Here is a 21,123-nt window from a genome sequence, read left to right as displayed (position 1 = left end):
GACAGTGGGTTGACCTTTGCATTTTACCCTACATCCCAGTGGTGCACTGCCCTGTCTTCTCTCATAGTGCCTGCATCCACCTCTTCTCATGTATGGCATTACAGTAACTCATTACTGTATGGGGCCTGTGTATGATTTGTTCCCCTTAACCCTGTAAAGCCTGACATATGAAACAATAGTCAGAAAAATCTGTTTTAAAAAAAAATTTGGGGATTAGTTTATTGAATCTTTAGACATAATCTACAAAAAAGAGAAATCTAAATAAAGTTTGCATATGTGATGCCCAGTAAATTGTTATCACATTTGTGGTAGTTTTTTTGTAATTTTATAAAGAAATGTTTTTGAATTTTGTGTAGGGGTAATTAACCTGTTTCTACTATTCATTTGCACTAATATATTTTATATAGAGGGCAGGAGTAATTTTGGAGTTCGTCAGCAGAGGGCAGTGTAGCGCTTATTGTGTTTCCGGGGCGTTACGTCAGTTTGTCCCGCTTTGCGATCTTTCTCTTTCTGCTGAGCGAGATGAAAGACGGACGCAGACTTTGCCCTGTCTCATTTATTTCTCCTGTTTCAGGTTGGTAGATGTGTAAATTAAGTTAAACAACTGAAATCTAATATGTTTACATGTCGCTGAATGTTTTAAGGGCCGTGTAACAAGGCTGTGTTATGAAAATGTGGACATATATGTAAATAACATTACAGCAGTGTTTGTATGTTCGCGCCCGGTGACGTCATCTGTGATTACCAAAGTCACGTCGAACGGAGTTTTATTTTTAGTTCTTTGAACATTTTTGTAAAGTTAGATAGTTTTGAAATGTATGAGATTGTGTAATGTGTGAAAAGCTAGTGTTAAAACTAAACGTTTTATATTCTAAAAGTGGTTTAAAAACAAGTTAGAAGTCTGTCAGCTCATGCATTGTGGAAGAGTAAAAATGATGCTAGTTGAAAAGGCATTTAGGAATTATATGCAAGTGATAACATGAGCTAGGTTTTATATTAAGTTGAAAAGAGACAACTTACAAGGTAACAGAGGTTTTTGTCATTTTGATTTATTTTATCATACACAATTTATCTCAGTAATTGCTGAAAGAGAAAAAAAAGACAAATTGTATTTTATTTTTGAAACTGTCTATTTCATGAGAAAACATTGTGTTTGTAACCAAGTAGGATTTTAATTGTGATTGTGTAATAAATCCTCTTGGCTCTCTTTCTGCTGAGCGAGATGAAAGACGGACGCAGACTTTGCCCTGTCTCATTTATTTCTCCTGTTTCAGAGCGAGAGCATATAAGCCGTTTACATGATACCAGCCGGTACCTGTAACACATACTGTACTTGTTTTTTGTTAAACACCATATTTGAAACTCAAGGCTTTTAAGCTTATAATAGAAGAATATGGAGCTCATACTCAAAGAGAAAAGAAACACCTCAGAGGCCCAAACTAAGCATAAATAATTATGCAATTTGGTGCAGTTGCTGATATTTACTGTACATGGCCAACAAGTAAGAATACATTCTGAAAGCTTGTAATATAAATCAATCGGGAATTTATAACTGTATAGCAGATTACTGACATTATGCTACATATCATGGTAACATATTACAATGAGGTTTCATTAGTTAACTACATTAGTTATCCGGGAAGTCTTCCCGGAACTGGGAACACTTCCCTTAAATCCAGATGTACTCGTTACATCATAAGAAGAATGGCATCTACGCTAACTTTAGTGTCTTTGTTTATCCCGAAGTTTTCCTGCAGCCTGCCGTATCCAGGCTGTATCCAGATCTGACGAAGGAGTTTCGCCTGGACCCGATGACAATGCAGTGCTGAAGTGTCAATTATCCTCTCCCTATGGAGGATCCCTTTCCCACTCTACAGATAAAGCGTTGTTGAAAATCCGGTTCGCGTACCTCGAAGTGATAAAATAAAATTCTGTATCAAATTTATAGGCAAGACAAGTAGTTTGTTTAGGCATGGTTTGTTGGGAAATTACAAACCTGCGCACACATATTCAAACGAATATAGCTATTGAATCAATTTTTAATGCGCATGTGAACGCCATCAGGTCACAGGTTCGCGTTTAAAGTCTGTTTAGAGAGAACGCCGTCGTCTTAGTGGCCCCTAATGTAATAACAAATGATAATTTTGCTGGAAGTGAATCAATCAAAACCAACTTTAGCTGGAAATAACATTATTCAAGATCGCTATAAAGCCAAAACAATCTCTGTGACCGTAAATTGTATGTTTATCTCTGTAAAGCTGCTTTGAAACAATCTCCATTGTTAAAAGCGCTATATAAATGAGGATGACTTGACTTGACTTGACTAGTTAAAATGGACTAATGAGCTGCACTTCTGCAGAATTTAATAATCTTTGTTGTTTAATTTCAACATTTCATGAGCTTAGAATTATAAGGTTCTATGTATATGTTAAGATTAGTTAATGCACTGTGACCAAACACAAACAAACAATTAACAGCTGTAATTTTATAACTTTAACAAAATATTAACAAATATAGTAACAGATGTATTGCTCATGGTTAGTCATGTTAGTTAAATACATCAACTAATATTAAAAAAATGAAACCTTATTGTAAAGTGTTAGCAATATAATGTATCACTCTATATCTCCCAATAAGGAACAACTTTGAATTGACTGAAGTTATATGGACCAGATTTGTTATAGGCTTATGGTGCTGTTTGTTATGGTGTTATTATGGAGCTTGACAGTCCCAGTCCTCATTCCATTTTATTATACCACAAAGAGTGACAAGGGGATACTTCAAAAACTAACGCTTTGTGTTATACAGAAGAAATAAAAAAAGCAGGTTAGAACGAGTCAAATGAACCACATTTTCTTATTCTTACACCAAGACATATGGTGCTTTTTGTGTCATTTTGGAGCTAGAAATCACAGTTTTCATTTATTTCTATTATACTGAAAAGAGTGGCCAAGGTAGATAATAGATAAATCATAGAGGTAGGTTTGAAACAACGAGTATGTGTAAATAATGACAGACTTTTTATATGGGTAAACTTTCTTTAAACTTGCCTGCTTTGCTCCATCTGCCTCGAAGCACACATCATTGTGCTTACATGTTTTGCTTACATGTGATTGAAACAGTGTGCAGGCATGTGCTTCTGTGCACGTGTGTGTGTGTGATTGAGGTACGGCCAGAGGAATGATACTGTCTCTCAGGCTCACTGTGCTGGTTCAGTGAGCATGGCACTGACCCACATTCACCACCATCACATTAGCTCTTCCTTCCTGTCTCTCACACAGACATTGCATAACACTGCGACTCTTCGCTTTACTCGAGTGTTCCACTTTCACTCAGATTCCAAACTGCCAACGTATAATGTGTGTGCAGAAAATATGCCTGATATGCATGTGAATACATATGTGCATACCTGTTTATGTGCCATGGGTGAGCTGGGCTCATTGTTCTGCATAGAAAAAAAATAATGATACAGCATCAAAAAATCATAATGTACTAGTTTATGTACTGACCTGGGACACTTTTCATTGTCATGAGCAAAAAAGCATCCTATGCCTTTTCAGAGCCCCATAATTAAAATAAAAAATGTTGATGTTATGCTACGGACTGAGGGCAATACAACTAGGAATCCTGCTCTTTAAGTGTGCAGGGAAATCTTTTTTTAAATACAGCTTTATGTAATACATACAATTTTCCCTCAAGGATTTTATTGTTCATGCTTTTTTTTTAAATAGAACAAAAGAATGAAACTATAAATCTTTCAATTGTGTTAGCTTTACAGAACCTTCTATTGTGTTGCATCTTTGCACATGGGAAATATATATAATTTTTATAAAAAAAAAGTGTACATGTATTTAAACAAGAAACACTGCCCCTCAGTGGCTAGAACTATAAAGACTCTGCTTTTCTATTGTTCCCTTTATTATGGTATAGTCTTTATATATTATATACTATAAGACATTCCTCGACTAATTTTGTCAGATTTAAGAATTTTGTCTTAATAAAATAACACATTTCCTATGGACACACACACACACACACACACACACATTCACGGAAAGAGCAAACAAATGCATCTTAGCGAAATGTAAGATCATTAGTGTTGCTTGATTAACACCTGATTCTGTGGGAGCGCTCAATTTTACAGTCAATGCACATGCAAATTTCCCCATGGCAAAGCGGTGGGAAACAGGTCTGCCCTGTTGGTATGGTACAACATGCTCATCATAAGACGACGACACTGGGAGAACGAAAGGGAGAGAGAGAGGGACAGAGAGACAAAGAGGGAGAGAGAGAAAATGGGATTCTAATGAGTCAGCCATCCGGAACCACAACTGATGCCCTGGGGATGATCTTGGGCATACACTCTACCAACACTGCTTATTCTTTCATTTCCACAGGTTAATGGTTTCCTTTATAAAATCTTCATTTCAATATCATAAGGTGATTTAATGGGGCATTTCTGGATTTGACTGACACAAGCAAAGGCAGTCTAAAGGTAAATGTCATTTTCACAAAACTAACAGCCTCAGACAGATTTTTAAAAAGTATCTGGCAAATAAATTTGTTCCACTCTACCATTTGAAGACCTTGTAATGAATATACATCTCTGGCATAGACACTTCTCTCCTCATTATTTTATTATTATTATAATAAACTCCTCATTTTAAAACTGTCGGGAGAAGAGGAGAGGAGAGCAGCATTCCATGAGGCTGAAAATATTTCCTTATTTGGATAAAACCAATTTTGTAACCAATTTTATGGGGTTCAGAATGATGCAGAAAATGAATAGGGAAACCCATGAGATTAATAGTGCTTGTAGTCACTGGTGTGTGGTGCACAAACACAAAGCACTTCATCACCTTGTGTTAGTGCCTATGTGCGGGTCAGGGTCCCCAGAAGAATAGCAAAATTCCCCAGAAGAATAGCAAAATATTAAATCACATACATACAGGGCCAGCAAACCAGGGTCACACACCATTCAGAAATGAATGCTTTTTAAAATTCTGATTCAATTCATGAGTTTAAATTGAATTTAAATGGAGGTAATAAATAGGTTTGCATTTTGAACTCGAACGCAAAACAAATTGAAATTCAAAGAAATTAATTTAAACCATTTAATTTTGAATTTAACAAAAGCAAAAGTCAAGACAATATTTAAATATTATCGGCTTGACAAAGCTTAAAAAGCTTTCTCTGGACAAATTGATATAACGACAGAACCATAGATTGATAGATCGTTAGAACTATAGATTGATATAACCATAGAAAGAAGAACATCAGAAAGAGCGATATAACGACAGAAAGAATACCGATAAAACAGTAGATAGACCTATAAAAAGAACTAGAACGATAGAATGATGGATGGATAGAGCCTCAGTAGAAAGTCTCCATCATGTACAGACTAAGAGATGTGTGTTTTCAAAGAGGTCTTACAGTAAGTATGAGAGCTCGTCACATAATTAGTTTTGGCCCAAGCAGGGAGGAACAGAATTGTTTACCATGCTTCAGCCAAAATAACAGTTCCTGATCTGGATGAGTAATTGCTAATCGCTGTTGTGCTAACTTTCTTTGGACTGTTGCTCCTGGCTCTGAGTAGTGAGGCCTCCACTGTATCGCTGTGCATGGAGCGTCTAGATGTGTCACACGGTACCAATAACCCATTTGTCTTCATAACAAAGTATGTGTTGTGCTTGCTTTTTGAAAGCACCGTGTCCCATCTTTTTGTCCGGCAGCAAGCGGCACCTTTTTCAGGAAGACACATTGCATGAGAGGTGCTGAGTCAGCAAACCATCCTGACAGAAACATGGTGCTCTGTCTCATCCAAAAAGATGTCCCTTGAGACCACAACGGCTAGACAACAACAACAACACGAAGTGGGACACTCATCTCTCACAGGCTGTGGCAGAGTCATGAGATAATGAAGCTGTTGAAAGATAAAGAGTGTGATGAGGAGGGAGGGCGAATGAGTGTGCGAGAGAGAACGAGTGCGGGTACGAGAGAAAGGGATCACTCTGAAAAAAGAGTGAGACTGTGGAAACGACAAAGGAGGTGGAGGCAGAACGGCAGTGCCCCTTCAAGGTCATCTCCTCAGGTATGTGATGTGAGAAAAATGAGCTAGCGAAACAACAGCGCGGTCCCTGCTCACAATGAGGCCCATCAGCTCCGCTGTTGGCATATTTTGCCTTGACGAGTTTCATTTATTAAGTGGAGGGCTTGCGTATGCACTGCGCTTGCCGGCAGTCACCTTAGAGCATCCCAATTAACTCCTCTCTAATTGATGTTGGACGTATTAAAGTTAATGAGGCAGCGGTCCATCTGTTGCGTGAGGAAGCAGAGAGGGTATTGTCATTGATAGGGCGAGCGCGAGCATAATGCAGCAAGGACGGTGGTTCTGACGGCGTGCAACAAGACAAAGAGCTGTTTGGTGAGCGGGGTCCATAATGCAGCTTTGAGATTACCTCACATCGCTCCGTGATGATCCCTCAATTCGCCTCTCATGCATTTTTACGAGTTTCATATATCAGCTATATGAGTCTATATAAGGGAAGTATGACACAATGAATGATTCACAGGGCCTGAACAGCTCAGTATGTCTAATAAATAATAAATCAAAACTTTACTGATGCACACAATGTGTTTTGCTCTCGATTAAATTTTAATCGAGGTGACGGTGGCCGCAGTGGTGTACATGCCATTGTGGACTGCGCAAATCTATATCACTCTCTCTCTCTCTCTGTCTCCCGTTGCTTTGTTGTGGTTTCGTCCCCCTGTGGTTTATCAAAGAGAAAGATTTCAGACCAACTCAGTCTCATAGTTTATGTTTCTCTGTGCGTGTGGCTGTACTTGCAAGCATATGAATGCGTGTGCTAATGGAAGAGAAAAAGTGGGAAACGATAATAAGGCAGAAAGGCTCAATGGAGAGATGTAAATGTATTCTTTGGATCTTTACCAACTTTACCTGACTGCTTGGACTAGAAAGAATTGAATGAAGATTGTTGGTAGCACCCTGGGACCGCGAGAGGCCGGTGTCACACTGTACAGATCGCACAATATACACCGTTTAAAAACTAAAGACAAACAGCTGTGGTTTGCAGAACATTTACAGTAAAAAAAATATGGAATCAACATTTAAATTTTGTGCAGATTATAGGCTTCCTTCAAAACAATACTGATGTGGTAATGCACTCACTAATTGTTTTTTCTTTTTGATGATCTATCCACGTGTAACGGAGGCCGACAGATGCTAGAGGCTGCAGTCTTTAGTCTCCTTGTTAGAGCGCCTGACTCTCATGCCGGAGACCCGGGTTCGAGACCTGCTCAGAGCGGGGTGAGAAGGACCCGGGTGGAGGGGTTACACACGCATTTGCACTACACAAAGACAATTTCAAGAAGTAGTGTTTTGTGGTGAACTACTAACATTCAACAATCCCATCTAACATTCAAGGCAAATGGAGTATTCACACCCCATTCCTTTCTTTGTATTGTGTAACAACTTCCAGATGAGTCCACATGAGAGTGTCTGAACTGCTGAATTATGTAACCAGTTTTACAGGTCTGCTGAATGAATTCCTTGAATAGTGGAATAAGGTGTTATTCCTTAAAACAAGTAGGTTGTGAACAAAAAAGAAATGCAGGGATAACGGTGATAAATATGAATAATAAGATGCATCTGAACATATAATCCTACATAGTAATGATAGCAAAATAAATAGGCTTATCAACTTTATAATTTTTGAGGAAATGTTTCCCATATCTTTTGTTATTGACACCACAGGATGAACATCCAGCCCCAAATAGGCTCTGTCACAACAGCACTGAAGGAAAGTTTGAAGAACCCATGTACAGTTTATTAACATAAACGTAGACAAAATATACAATAAACAAAGACTTGGCTTGACCTGAACCATGAACTAAACTTGAACAGAAACATAAACTCTAATAACTAACTCTAAAAACTATAATAGCAGAAAGGGACAAAAAGCACTAGCCTATACCTAAACGCGTTTCCACAACACGTTTTCATTCAGAGCCAGCGTCACGTGACTGAAACCAGCTGAAACGGACAAGGAGATCAGTGAGAGGCGTTTGTCACTGCCCCGGCAAATTTGAAAGGCTGCATACTTATGCCAAGCCACAGGAGAAGGAATCCTCATCGACAAAAAAGCAAAAAAATTTATTTAAAATGAAACGTGACCGGCGAATTAAAAAAACGAGGGTAAATATCGGGATAGATTTTCCCAGGTGGAAAGAGCTAATGAAGGAGAAAGACTTTGAAAGGGACGCTGAAGTTGCCTGCTTTCTTCTCGACAGGTAAGTTGGTATTACGGTCTAAATTGCAAGCTTTTTTTCATTGCTTGGTTGTGTAATTCATTATATAGGCAGCATAACTGTTACAGCGTCTAGCCCTGGTGATTCCCTGCACTCTCAGTCCCGTGCTCTCTCTCCTGAATACTAAGTAGCAGCAGCCATATCACCCTGTAGCCCAAGACTGGTTGCCCACTAAAGCTAAGCAGGGCTGAGCCTGGTTAGTACCTGGATGGGAGACCTTCTGATAAAACCAGGTTGCTGCTGGAAGAGGTGTTAGTGAGGCCAGCAGGGGGTGCTCACCCTGTAGTCTGTGTGGGTCCTAACGCCCCAGTATAGTAATGGGGACACTATACTGTCAATTGAGCACTGTCCTTCGGATGAGACGTTAAACCAAGGTCCTGACTCTCTGTGGTCACAAAAAATCCCAGGATGTCTTTCGAAAGAGTAGGGGTGTAACCCCGGCATCCTGGCCAAATTTGCCCAGTGGCCTCTGTCCATCGTGGCCTCCTAATCATCCCCATGTATATATACCAATTGGCTTCATCACTGTCTCCTCTCCACCAGTAAGCTGGTGTGTGGTGAGCGTTCTGGCGCACTATGGCTGCCGTCGCATCATCCAGGTGGATGCTGCACATTGGTGGTGGTTGAGGAGATTCCCCCTTCTATGTGAAGCGCTTTGAGTGTCCAGAAAAGCGCTATATAAATGTGATGAATTATTATTATTATTAAGTGTCTCATACTTCAGTTTAGTAGGGATCGTTACGCTCTGATTGCACTACACCTGTTCTGTATGAACTCTGGTCCCCAAACTATATCTGCCTTGTTAACTCAGCACCCTGTGCGAAGTATTGTCTCACCCCGTGTTTCATGTCCGAGCTCTCTCTTGTAGTAGTAGCCTTTATTGTCATTGGTCACAAGTACCAACGAAATTAGCCATCAACCTGTCCATACAAAAATACATACAATATGACAAGGGGGTAGACAGGACAGGAAGACAGAGCATTTAGGAAGAAAATACAGCATAACATGAGGAGAGGTGAGGAGAAAAAAAGGCAACCCCCAGACTATGCTCCTGTGTGGAGTACAGTTTGGGAACAGTAAAAAACACCTCAGCAACATTTGCACATAATCAGTACACTCTACAAACATGAACACACAAGACTTGCAACAGGGGAGGGGAGTGGGGGATGGAGGTAACCCAGCTCAGACAGGTATCCGTCCGGACCTGCAGCCATTCTCGGCGCTGGTCACAGACCCGCCTGTCAGACTGGTGGTACAAAGCGTTGAAGGCGAGGGATGGGGGGTGGGGGGGTGATTGCATATCTGTATATATGTAAGAGTTCGTGTATGTGTAGGCCTGGAGAGTCACTATGCCTGGCATCATAATCTTAGTGCCTCAAGTCCGCAGGATTGTCATAGCGATACACAGCAAGTTGCCATGGAGACAACCCTGATCATGTCCCAGACAGAGTCAACAATCAGCAGGTGTTTGTGGGGAGTGGGGGAAGGAACGCAAGAGCGTCTCACTGCAGTGCTCTTCCGGAGGAGTTGTTGTTCCAACAGCGGCCTTGGCCAAGGCCAGTGCTGGATGAGGGGGGCCGAAAGCAGATAAGATTGGGATTGTTTGGTCTTGGGACGAGTAGCCGCATTCCGATTTACACAGCCCCTGGTCCATTTTGGTCTCCGAAACGATCCATTTGCCTTTGCAGAGCTGTGAGCTTCTCCATGATGTTATCCATATTGTGGTTCATAGTCACAGTCTGAGTGCTGACAGCTCTGCCCACTGCTTCAATCATGACGGGCAGCCTTGTAGAGCTTTGGACAGCTGTCGCCGACTTCTTAATTTCTCGATAAACCAGGGCAATGCCTAATCCAATCAGCAGAAAACCTGTTATCATGGTTCCGAATAGGTAGATATCTTCAATGTCCTCCACGGAAAGAGCCGCCAGACACACGACCCGCCACCTCTCCCACGCGTCCATCGTGTAGCCAGCTGCGAACGTTCCGGCAGGGCAGTCAGGTTCCTCCGAACCCAAGCTTCTCGTCGAGAAGATGGTGTCAATTGCGTTGAGAGACCAGTTGATCAAATCCATAATTTCTTAGTTTGGAGAGCAGTGCGGAGAGAGTCTCTCAAAAAGTACAAGACAGTAGACTAGACGAGACGAGAGGAGCAAAGCAGGGGAGGTAAGGGAGAGGAGGGAATGAAAATGCGACCGCCTTCGTTGAGAGCCAAAGAGTGGAGTGAATGCCAAAGAGTGGAATGGAGCCAAAGTTGTTTCCCTGATTGTCTGTGTTACGGAACCTAGCCTGTTACTAACCTCTCTGACTGTCTGCAGCCTGCCTAGTGACCGTTGCCTGATCCTGGATCCTGATTCTCGCCGCCAGCCCTGAACCTAGCCCGTCTCCGGTTTTTCCTGTTGTCTGCTGCCCGTCCCGAACCAAGCCTGTCTCTGACCCTGAGTTTTGGCCACTGCCCTGGACTCCTGTACGGACATTACAAGCATATTTGCCATATCTGTCCTGGAGATTGGATGGGTCCGCCTTCTCATCTTACGGAGAATTCCTGGAACGTTTCCAAGAGGTTTTTGAACATGCCAAGGAGGGGAAAGGAGCTGAGGATCTTCTCTTGGAGCTCACGAAGGGAAAGACACCCGCCTCGGAGTACGCGCTCACATTCCGAACTCTGGCAGCTCAAACCAACTGGACGGAGAACGCTCTCAAAGTGGTTTTTCGGAGGGGTCTCAACCACGAGTTACAAGCCGAGCTGGCCTGTCGTGACAAGGGAAAGGACTTTGATCAGTTCGTTCATCTCACCATCCAGATTGACAACTTGATGCGCTCACGTCGCTCCAGCCTCCCCTCAACGAGCGCTTCACCTCCACACCACGTGCTTCACATTCCTCCGCTGACGCCTACGAACCCATGCAAATCAACGCCGAATCACATATCCGAGGAGGAGAGGGAGCGCCGCAGGACCCTAAAATTATGCATGTACTGCGGAGGAGCTGGTCACTTTCGTCTCCACTGCCCTCAACGACCTACACTCAAAGAAAAAACCTCGGTGAGTCTGACCCTTGACTGTTTAAATCCACTTTCCTGTATCTCAGTGCCTCTTGAATTATTTGTAAATGGACAAACTGTTAATACTTTAGCCTTAGTTGACTCAGGGGGCGGGAATTTTATGTCTAAAGATTTTTCCCAGGTCCACGAGATAGCTCTAATTCTCTGCACATCCCCGCTTTCAGTTGAAGCTGTCGATGGACGCCCACTTGGCACAGGCCGCATCACACACATGACACAGGAACTTCACATGCGTACTGGTCTGCTTCATCATGAGAAAATCCATTTCTACGTTCTCCAAGCTCCTCACACGCCGGTAATTCTTGGTCTACCCTGGCTAAGGAACCACAACCCTCATTTGGAGTGGACGACTGGACAGATAGCTGTTTTTCGAAGTGTCTGTCTACCGTCAAACCCTTTCCGGTCCGAAGTACCTCTGAGGTCCGAGATGAATCCTTGCTATCCCATCTGCCAGCCGAGTACCACGATCTAGCCGAGGCCTTCAGTAAAGTCAAAGCTACCAGGTTACCACCACATCGTGAATATGATTGTGCCATTGATCTCTTACCTGGTACCACACCACCCAGAGGCCACATCTTCCCACTGTCCCAACCTGAGACCGAAGGCTTGCAAAGGGGTTCATTCGTCATTCTACTTCTCCAATGTCAGCTGGTTTCTTCTTCGTTAAAAAGAAAGATGGGGGACTGCGACCTTGTATCGACTACAGATCATTAAATGAATGCACAGTTAAGTTCCGTCACCCGCTGCCTCTGGTACCTGCCGATCTAGAGCTCCTTCGCACGGCCAAATATTATACCAAGCTGGACCTACGCTCTGCCTATAACCTGGTTCGAATCCGAGAGGGGGACGAATGGAAGACTGCATTCTCCACAAGCACTGGGCACTATGAATATCTTGTTATGCCTTTCGGGCTTTCAAACAGTCCAGCTGTCTTTCAATCCTTCGTCAATTATGTTTTCCGTGATCTGCTCCACCGAAGTGTAATCGTCTACACAGACGATATTCTGATCTATTCAGACACCCACGAAGCCCACATCCAGCATGTCCAAGCTGTACTTCAAAGACTCATCCAGTTCCAACTCTACGAGAAATGTGACTTCCATCAGACCTCCACAACCTTCCTGGGATACGTCATCAGCCCAGAGGGCGTGGCCATGGATGAGAATAAGGTTAAAGCAGTGGTAGACTGGCGCCAACCCTCCACTTTGAAGGAGTTGCATCGTTTCCTGGGCTTCGCTAATTTCTACCATTGTTTCATCAGGGAATTCATCTCAGTGGCAGGCCCTTTGACAGCCCTGGTTCGGAAGGGCAAGAATCGACTTCCTTTGAGCGAAGATGCTTCCCGGGCTTTTAAGCAGCTCAAAGTCAGTTTCACTTCTGCTCCAATCTTGCACCATCCTAACCCCGAGTTGCCCTTCGTGGTGGAGGTGGATGCCTCGAACACCGGACTAGGAGCGGTGCTCTCTCAATGTCAGGGCGATCCTTTCCAAGCTGTATCCCTGCGCCTTCTACTCCAGGAAGTTGAGCTCAGCGGAGAGAAATTATGATGTCGGAGACCGCAAACTATTAGCCATGAAATCAGCATTCGAGGAGTGGCGCCACTGGCTTGAGGGAGCTACTCACCCGTTCACAGTCTACACAGACCACAATAACCTGAAGTACCTTCGCACGGCCAAAAGACTGAATGCACGTCAAGCCAGGAGGTCACTATTCTTTTCCCGGTTCCTTTTCACGGTTACTTACCGTCCCGGCTCAAAGAATACCAAGGCTGACTCCTTGTCTCCGAAGCCGCTGTTCCAGCTCCTGAACCTGTTATCTACCCTGATCTCGTTCTCGGACCTGTTCAGTGGGATATTGAAACCGAATGCTCTCAAGCCAATGCTGACATTGAGATACCTACGGAATGTCCTCGTGGGAGAATCTTTGTGCCAGAAACACTTCGTGACAAGATAATAAACCACGTGCATGCCCTTCCTAGCTCCGGGCATCCCGGAATCACTGCCACCATTCAGCTCCTTCAAAACCATCCAGCTCCTTCTGTTACGGCGTCTAGCCCTGGTGATTCCCTGCACTCTCAGTCCCGTGCTCTCTCTCCTGCATACTAAGTGTCTCATACTTCAGTTTAGTAGGGATCGGTGCGCTCTGATTGCACTACACCTGTTCAGTGTGAACTCTGGTCCCCAAACTATATCTGCCTCGTTAACTCGGCGCCCTGTGCGAAGTATTGTCTCACCCCGTGTTTCATGTCCGAGCCCTCTCTAGTTTCCCTGATTGTTTGTGTTACGGAACCTAGCCTGTTACTAACCTCTCTGACTGTCTGCAGCCTGCCTAGTGACCGTTGCCTGATCCTGGACTCTGATTCTCGCCGCCAACCCTGAACCTAGCCCGTCTCCGGTTTTTCCTGTTGTCTGCTGCCCATCCCGAACCAAGCCTGTCTCTGACCCTGAGTTTTGGCCACTGCCCTGGACTCCTGTCCGGACCTTACAAGCATATCTTCCTTGTGTTATCCTTCTACTGAAACGCTTTATGTTTGCTTGAGACAGCTTATTAAATTGTTCCAAATGGATCTGCCTCACATGTCTGATTCGTCACAATAACAGTAGAACATATATAGTTAAACTCGACGAAGTGCTATTGGAAGACATGTTGTCATAGCTTCTTGGTACATACCGTAGTTGCAACACGCATTTGAAAAAGTGAGGCGCTAGAGAGCACTATTTGTTTGAATGCAAAATACAATATCACCGTTAGATGGGAGAAATTCCTCAGTATTTCATTTTGTGCTTAATTTTCTCACAATTTCCATACACTCCGCTACACCAGAAGTTGTGGTGGCCACAGAGGCAAAATAAGGAAGTGATCATGCATAGAATCCATTCATCTGTCAGACTACATTAAATAGAGCTTCAAATGTAACAAGAATAAATATGGTTTGTGCTAAGCTCAGTTTTTCCAATCAATACAAAAAAAAAAACATCAAAATGTATGCATTAACAAATATTTCGGTATGTGTCGAGTTGCCACTGGGTCCTGAAGAAAAACTATATGGAAGCCACTGCACTAAAGCAAATTCCTGTGAGACGGTTCAAGATTGCTTTATGGGTCTGGATTTCACACTCAAAGACACATTAGGAATAACATATGGAGAGAGATCTCCATGGATTCTCTGGCTCATCGAATTTTTAAGATTGAGTACTTCCCTTTTCCCCCTTTGAACTATAGCCAAACAATTTACAATCATCCAATGCATTAACTTTTATAAGGCAGCAGTGAGCCATCATTCTAAATGCTTTAAGGGTTAGTTCACCCTAAAATGAAAATGAAGTCATAATTTACTCAACCTGGTGTTACCATATGCCCTTCTTTCTTTTTTGGACCACAAAAGGAGAATAAAAATAAATAAAAATGAATGGCATGTGAGAATAGCGACCAGCATCAAAGCTTTTTTAAAAAGACGGAAAGGTATCACAGAATGGTTCCATGTGACACGTGTCATATATTCCAAGCTTTCTAATTCTATACGATAGGGTTTAGTGAAAAACAAAACAAAATTTGAAGAATTATCTAATGCAAATCCTGACCCTGGCCATTGATCTTCTGTGCACGGCTGCGCGTTCATGAGACTATCTTAGCTCTGCAGTTCACTCAGACTGGTCCATATGAAGATTGGAAGAAATCAAGAATAATAATGAAATGCAATATATCCGTTGTGTTTGTCACAATAAAAAGTTATCGCATTTACTGTGATTCTGACTGTCAAATGGAGTTCTGGCCCATATTAGATATTCAACTAGAGGTCAACCAAGGTCAGGATTTTCGTTAAATAATACATAAAATTCCGGTTTGTTTTTTACCAAACCCTACATCATATACAACCAGAACACGTGGAATATACGACAAGTGTCACATATTCGGACCATTCTGTGATACTTTTGCATCTTTTTTATGCTTGGTGCTTTATCCTTGTGTTGTCCAAAAAAAAAAGAAGAAAGAACTGCATACTGCAAAACAACACCAAGGTGAGTAAATGATGACATAATTTTCATTTTAGTGTGAACTATCCCTTTAAGAAGACCCTTGTAATGCATGCCTGATAAAGCCAAGAAATGAGAAAAGGCATTGAAGGGGTGACACCCAAAAGAGCGAGATTAAGGTAGGAGAAGAGAAAAAGATGGCCCGGCATCAGATGCGTGGCTGGCATATTTAACCTGCCCATCTGCATGAAATACGGCCAGGCGGACGTCGCTTCGCTTCAGTGCTCCCGAGCCCGTACTTAACATTTCCGTAGGTGAAAGGGGAGGCGTCGTTAAGGGGAGCCACGCTCCGGGGATGCTCATCTCCAGCTCTCTCTGAAGCCATTTATTGCATGAGAGCCTCCACATCATGATCAACCCCCTGGAAATAACCAAGAGGGTCCATGCCACCACAGAGGCTCACAGTTAGACCTTTTTCGTCCCCAAATTCTTCTCTATTCCATCTGAAAACAATTTTCAGGAGCTTGGAGCACTATTTGAGACCTTCATTTTCCATTTATCAAACCTCTTGGGGAGAGGCCTCTAATAGCTGGATTACACTGGAGTCAAAGTCCTTTTCTTACTTTAACAATCTTTACAGTTTATGCTATAAAACAACAGTTCATAGTGACCTCAGCTGGCAAGCTCTAAAACCCGTAAAAACACCATGAAAATATCATAAAATGACTTGTGGACTATATTCCAAGCCATGCAATAGCTAAAATTAAGGTATATATATATATATATATATATATATATATATATATATATATATAGCCTATATATGCATGGTCACAAAATCATTTTACACGCTGTTGTGTCTCGGACAATGTATAGAACAAAGGAATACGACTATGATGCACAGCAATGCCTTTCCATAAACTGTGCTTGGCACTTCTCCTTGATCTGATTTATAGGCCTAGTCGCCTATGGCATGATGGACCAACTTGAATTAATATGCATTTGCTTATGGCTTCCTGTGATAAATTAATACTAGGTGAGGCAATAGAGGTCACAGGGGAGTCTGTGTTTAGGCACAGTCACTACTGCCTCTGTTTGCTGCTCTGCGCATTCCGCAATCCCTCACTATGATGAAAAGGAAAGTCTCACAGAGGGATTTACAGGCTGTGTTTACAATGTGATTATACTGACTGCTGTCAAGGAGGGTTCTCTTGTGGTCTTAATAAAGTAATAGGAATGCCTGATGTGTTTTTTTTCCCCCTATGACTATTCGCATACGGTTTTAAGGGTATGTGTTTTCTCCAGATGGTGAACTTGACAAAGGATTTGTTTTGGAAGACTGGAACCACGGTGTTTTCGTTGTTAATGATATAATAAATCAGAGTTTTCACTTGACAGATCTTAGCTTTGTCTAATCAAATAAAATGGTCCTGAGATTCTTATTCTGAGCCATTATACATCTGAGTAACACTATTTGTAGCTGTGGTCTTCTACTTCCTCATTAGAGCAGAGCTGCTTGTTTTGCAGGTTTGCAGGTCATATTATTGGCCAGCCTATGACAAGGGTCCCGTCCTGGGAGGAGATCCTTAATGACGAAATGCCCCTCTGGATCATCACAGCAACTACGAGAAACGAACCATGCATCACCTGAGTTCCTGCCCTGGAGGGAACAGATAATACTTAATCTAGCCAACCTCATTACGGTTGTCCATGTTTTACTGGCTCCGCTGATATAGCTGAATTTTCTTTCGTTTGGGACACTTGCCTTACTTATGATGAAAAAGTGTCCACCTAATATTTTATTTCTCCCCCTCTCCAAAATACAGGACTATGTCTGGAGGTTATTAACTGCTTTAATTTCTAATGATGTCTGACAGGTGCTCTTCTTGGTGAGATAAAGGACTGGATGGGTTAATGATGGGATTGGCGAGATTGTCATAACTCACAATAGGACTATTAAAGTGATATTACGAAGAGGGCTGCTGCTGATATGTGTTTAACTCTGGCAAGGTGGCACCAGGCAATCTATCAATTTTTTTTTTCTTTATGTGATTCTCTCGCCTGCAGGGCCCAGTCTTAGATGTGTGAGGAATGTCAAATAATGCTGGCCACACGAAAATCGGAAGGCGAATAAGTGGAAATGAGATTGAGTGAAGGTAAAGGAAAAAAGTTTAGAGCAAACAGAGTTGTGAAAGATGTAACAATTTGCAGGACAAAGATAATTTTATATTTAAAAAAATACTACTAGGAGTAGGAAAAGGTAGAAAAGAGAATGAGAGAAGGCAAAGGAAAGTATATAGGTAGAGAGAAAGGTATGACAAATGAGACAGTGGATATACATAAAAAATAAGATACATATTCCTTAAATATATATATATCTATATATATATATATATATATATATATATATATACATATATATATATATATATATATATATATATATATATATATATATATATATATATATATATATATATAATAAAAAAAGGTTCTTCCATGCAGCAAATCTTCAAAATCATTTGCTGAGGGGATTTTATATCTCTTTGTTTTGTTTATGGATAAAACTGGACAAAGACATTTTCGTCCTCTGAGGGACCATCAATCATCTCCAAGTAGGCTATCTAAGATACCACAATGGTAAACCAGTGAAGCCATCCAAACTGAGAGTCTTTGCACTGCAATACTGCCCTCTATTGGCAGATACATTTCCTTTGGTACAAAAGAACAAAGGAAACAACACATAAAAAAAGTACACAAAGGAAATTAAGTACAACACCTGATAGGTAGTGATCAAAGTCAACCTTAAAGACAGCACTTACCATGTTTTTGGTACTACTTTTCTCTGTGGATACTCTTTGACCTTGGAACTATTTTATTTTTGAATTGGTGTCATGAGTACATTTCAAATGACTTTAGCTAATCATTACCATTTGGAACCAAGGAAAACGGTAAAATGATTGTTATCATAATGATTATTATGTGTGTGGGATATTTTGGACCATATGCATTTAAGTGACATCATGGAGGTAGTAATCCACATTGGAAACCACTCTGACTGCAGGGCAATGCAAGTCATATGACACTCTAGCCACATTAAAGCCATTCTAACCAGCTATTTTATATCCAAACCACACCCATCTCACCTGTTCAAGTCTCTTCCACTCTTTCCCTCTCATTCTGTCTCTTTTCCATTCCATCTCTGTCTATTCCTCACTTAACAACTCACTCAACTGTGTTTACATCTATTAGTGCACTTTGGATTGAAACAGGTGAGTTGCTTTTACATAAGCTAAACAAAACTGGATTCAAATGGATTTAAGTGAAAAGGAGTCTTACAAACATGTCGCGTCTGTGTGTGTGTGTGAAAACAATCAAACTATGAAATGCAGCTCTAAATCTTATTTATGTTTATTGCTTCATTACAGAATAAAATGGGCTGCTTCACATTTGTCAAAGTTGTGATGGTTTTGTTCAACTTGCTTATTTGCGTAAGTATGCTTTATTTTCTCATTAAATGTTTACATTTGAGTGCGGGAGAGGGGTGTTTAGAAGAATAATTGCATTTCTTTATTCATTGACAGACTTTTATGTGGGGTGTAAAGAATGAAATAGATTCAGCCTGCCTCCGAAAGAGCAATAAATAATTTATCCTCTTCTCTTTACAACAAATGCGCACGGTACACACATAAATTGAACTAATGCAAACCGATAACACGAATCCATTAGAAAATGTTTCATTGCTCCATGGTGAAGTCTTGATGATCACAATCAAAGTGTAAATGTGAGTAAGGCAGCCACACTTGCTCACATGCAACAATTTTCATCTCATTATTGTTCACAGCCACTTTGAGAGTTGCAAGTGCCTGAAATGATGGGTATGCTGGTTTGCTTGGTGGGACAGGAGGTTTTTAAGGCTGTAGATACTGGAACAAATGAAAGCGTACATAATAGTGTGCAATATTTCATTCAAAGTATTGCTTGAACAGCATACTGTTGGTTTCTATCTGGTGAACAATTCATCTGATCTACAACTGACGTATCAGTCTTAATACTTGTCAAGACTTGTCAAGACTTACATATGTAATACCGAATAAGAGGTCAAGGTTTTCTGCAAATAATGAATTTTATGTCAATTAAAAGGAGAAAAAAAGAAAGAAATTCAACATAGTAAATCAATCAGTTAGTTTGACACAGTGATTCAGAGGAAATGGTTGGTCAACAATAGATAAACAAAGTATTTTTCACAATTTAGAATCTTGCTTTGTTTTACTATGTGTGATTATGGAGCGCATTCATGGTTAGTAATGCTGTGCGCATTGGCATTATGTGAAATGTTTATTTCCTGCATTAAAAATGTAAGGCTCGTTCACACAAAGGACAATAACTATGATGATAACTATAAAGTTTTAATAATCACTCTAAATCTATATAAAAAGTTGTAAAGTCCACACCACAGTTATAACGATAACAACACAGAGGAACTGTAACATTTAAATCACTTTCAGAACTTTTTTTTCAGCAAATGAACAATAAAAAAACATTGACAGCCAATCGGAATCCATGCCTCTAATGCTTGAGCATTTAATACAGCCGATATAACTGCAGCGGGTGTTTATTATAAACAGAATATTATCGTTTTTGATGTGAACTGGCCTGTACTGTCAAATATGCTGCAAATAATGCAGATTTTGTGTGGTGGATGATAACCATATTTTACGTCATTAAAGGACTTTCAGCTAAATATGAATCAGACCCACAAGAATGCCAAATTATGCAGGTGTCCAAGTTTTTGGAGGTTTAGAGTTGAATGCTATAGGGGTATTTGCACCCTATGGGTTGGGGCTTTATGTATGCAGCCTGAACAACCACTAAATGCATTTACATTTGGCTAACTTGAGTCTGAAACCACCTCTTGAGCTGTGTTCGGATTGCTATCCATTTCAAATGCATCTCGGAGGGAATTTGCACTTTAGCGTTATACATGATAGGATAGCTATCAATAAAATCAATGATGTCAATAAAAACATATGAAGTGTCCAAGTGCAAATACTCCCATAGAATATTACTTAAAGTCTCCCTGTGCTGTGGTGAAAATCACACTTTTAATGTTGTTTTTTTTGTCTATGTGGTGTTTTTTAATATGCTTTAAGACAAACCATGTGCAAATGCATAAGTCAACACCATTGCTGAGTATTTTCTCCTTAAAACTCCAGTGAATCAAAGAGAGTCTCAAAAATGCGGAAAAACAAAAATCGCTGGTGTTTCTGACGTCACAAACTACCATGTAACCAATCACGTCAACGTGTGATCGACAACGACTGGATCTCTGAGCTGGTGTGAGTGGAGGCGGGGCTAGTTTGCATATTCATAGAACCGCATATACTAATTGAGGCAGGGTGTAGAGTTACATTCACGCTGTTATAAGGCATGAATTTTTTTTTTACAAGGAAAAAAAAGTTTAAATATTTAATTTTGTTGATCAAAGATGAGTTTTAAGAGAGACAATTATTGACTACAGGGGGACTTTAAATAGTTACAACAACTGGTTTTGATTTCTGTTGTTGGGTAAAATATCTGAGTGTCAGCCAACGCTATCTCACGACCAATTCGTACGAATTCGTACGAGTGATTAAAAGGTGGCTAATTCATACCATTTCATACGACCTCACTCGTACGAATTTGTACGATTTGTCTAAACCCATGTGATGGGTAGGTTTAGGGGCGGGGTCAGGGGTAGGTCATTCGTACGAATTCATAC

General features: G+C 41.1%; 1 protein-coding gene across 2 annotated transcripts in view; it reads left to right on the top strand.

Moving 5' to 3' along the window:
• Positions 1 to 18,460: 18,460 nt before the first annotated feature.
• Positions 18,461 to 21,123, top strand: part of LOC130091352 (tetraspanin-1) — a 34,290-nt gene continuing 31,627 nt past the window's right edge. Inside the window, exons 1-2 of one of the 2 annotated variants that reach the window (XM_056259190.1) lie at positions 18,461 to 18,634; positions 18,791 to 18,853. In XM_056259190.1, coding sequence (XP_056115165.1) covers positions 18,797 to 18,853 — 57 coding nt within the window. In that variant the 5' untranslated portion in view covers positions 18,461 to 18,634; positions 18,791 to 18,796. The remainder of the gene's footprint in view (positions 18,635 to 18,790; positions 18,854 to 21,123) is intronic. The other variant, XM_056259181.1, reaches the window with a different exon arrangement.

The sequence above is a fragment of the Rhinichthys klamathensis genome, unplaced genomic scaffold, assembly GCF_029890125.1.
Source record: "Rhinichthys klamathensis goyatoka isolate OS25496 unplaced genomic scaffold, OSU_Roscu_1.1 h1tg000007l_1, whole genome shotgun sequence".
Taxonomy (NCBI): Eukaryota; Metazoa; Chordata; class Actinopteri; order Cypriniformes; family Leuciscidae; genus Rhinichthys; species Rhinichthys klamathensis.
The sequence above is the reverse complement of the archived record's forward strand: the minus strand, read 5'-3'. Positions and strand labels throughout refer to the sequence as shown.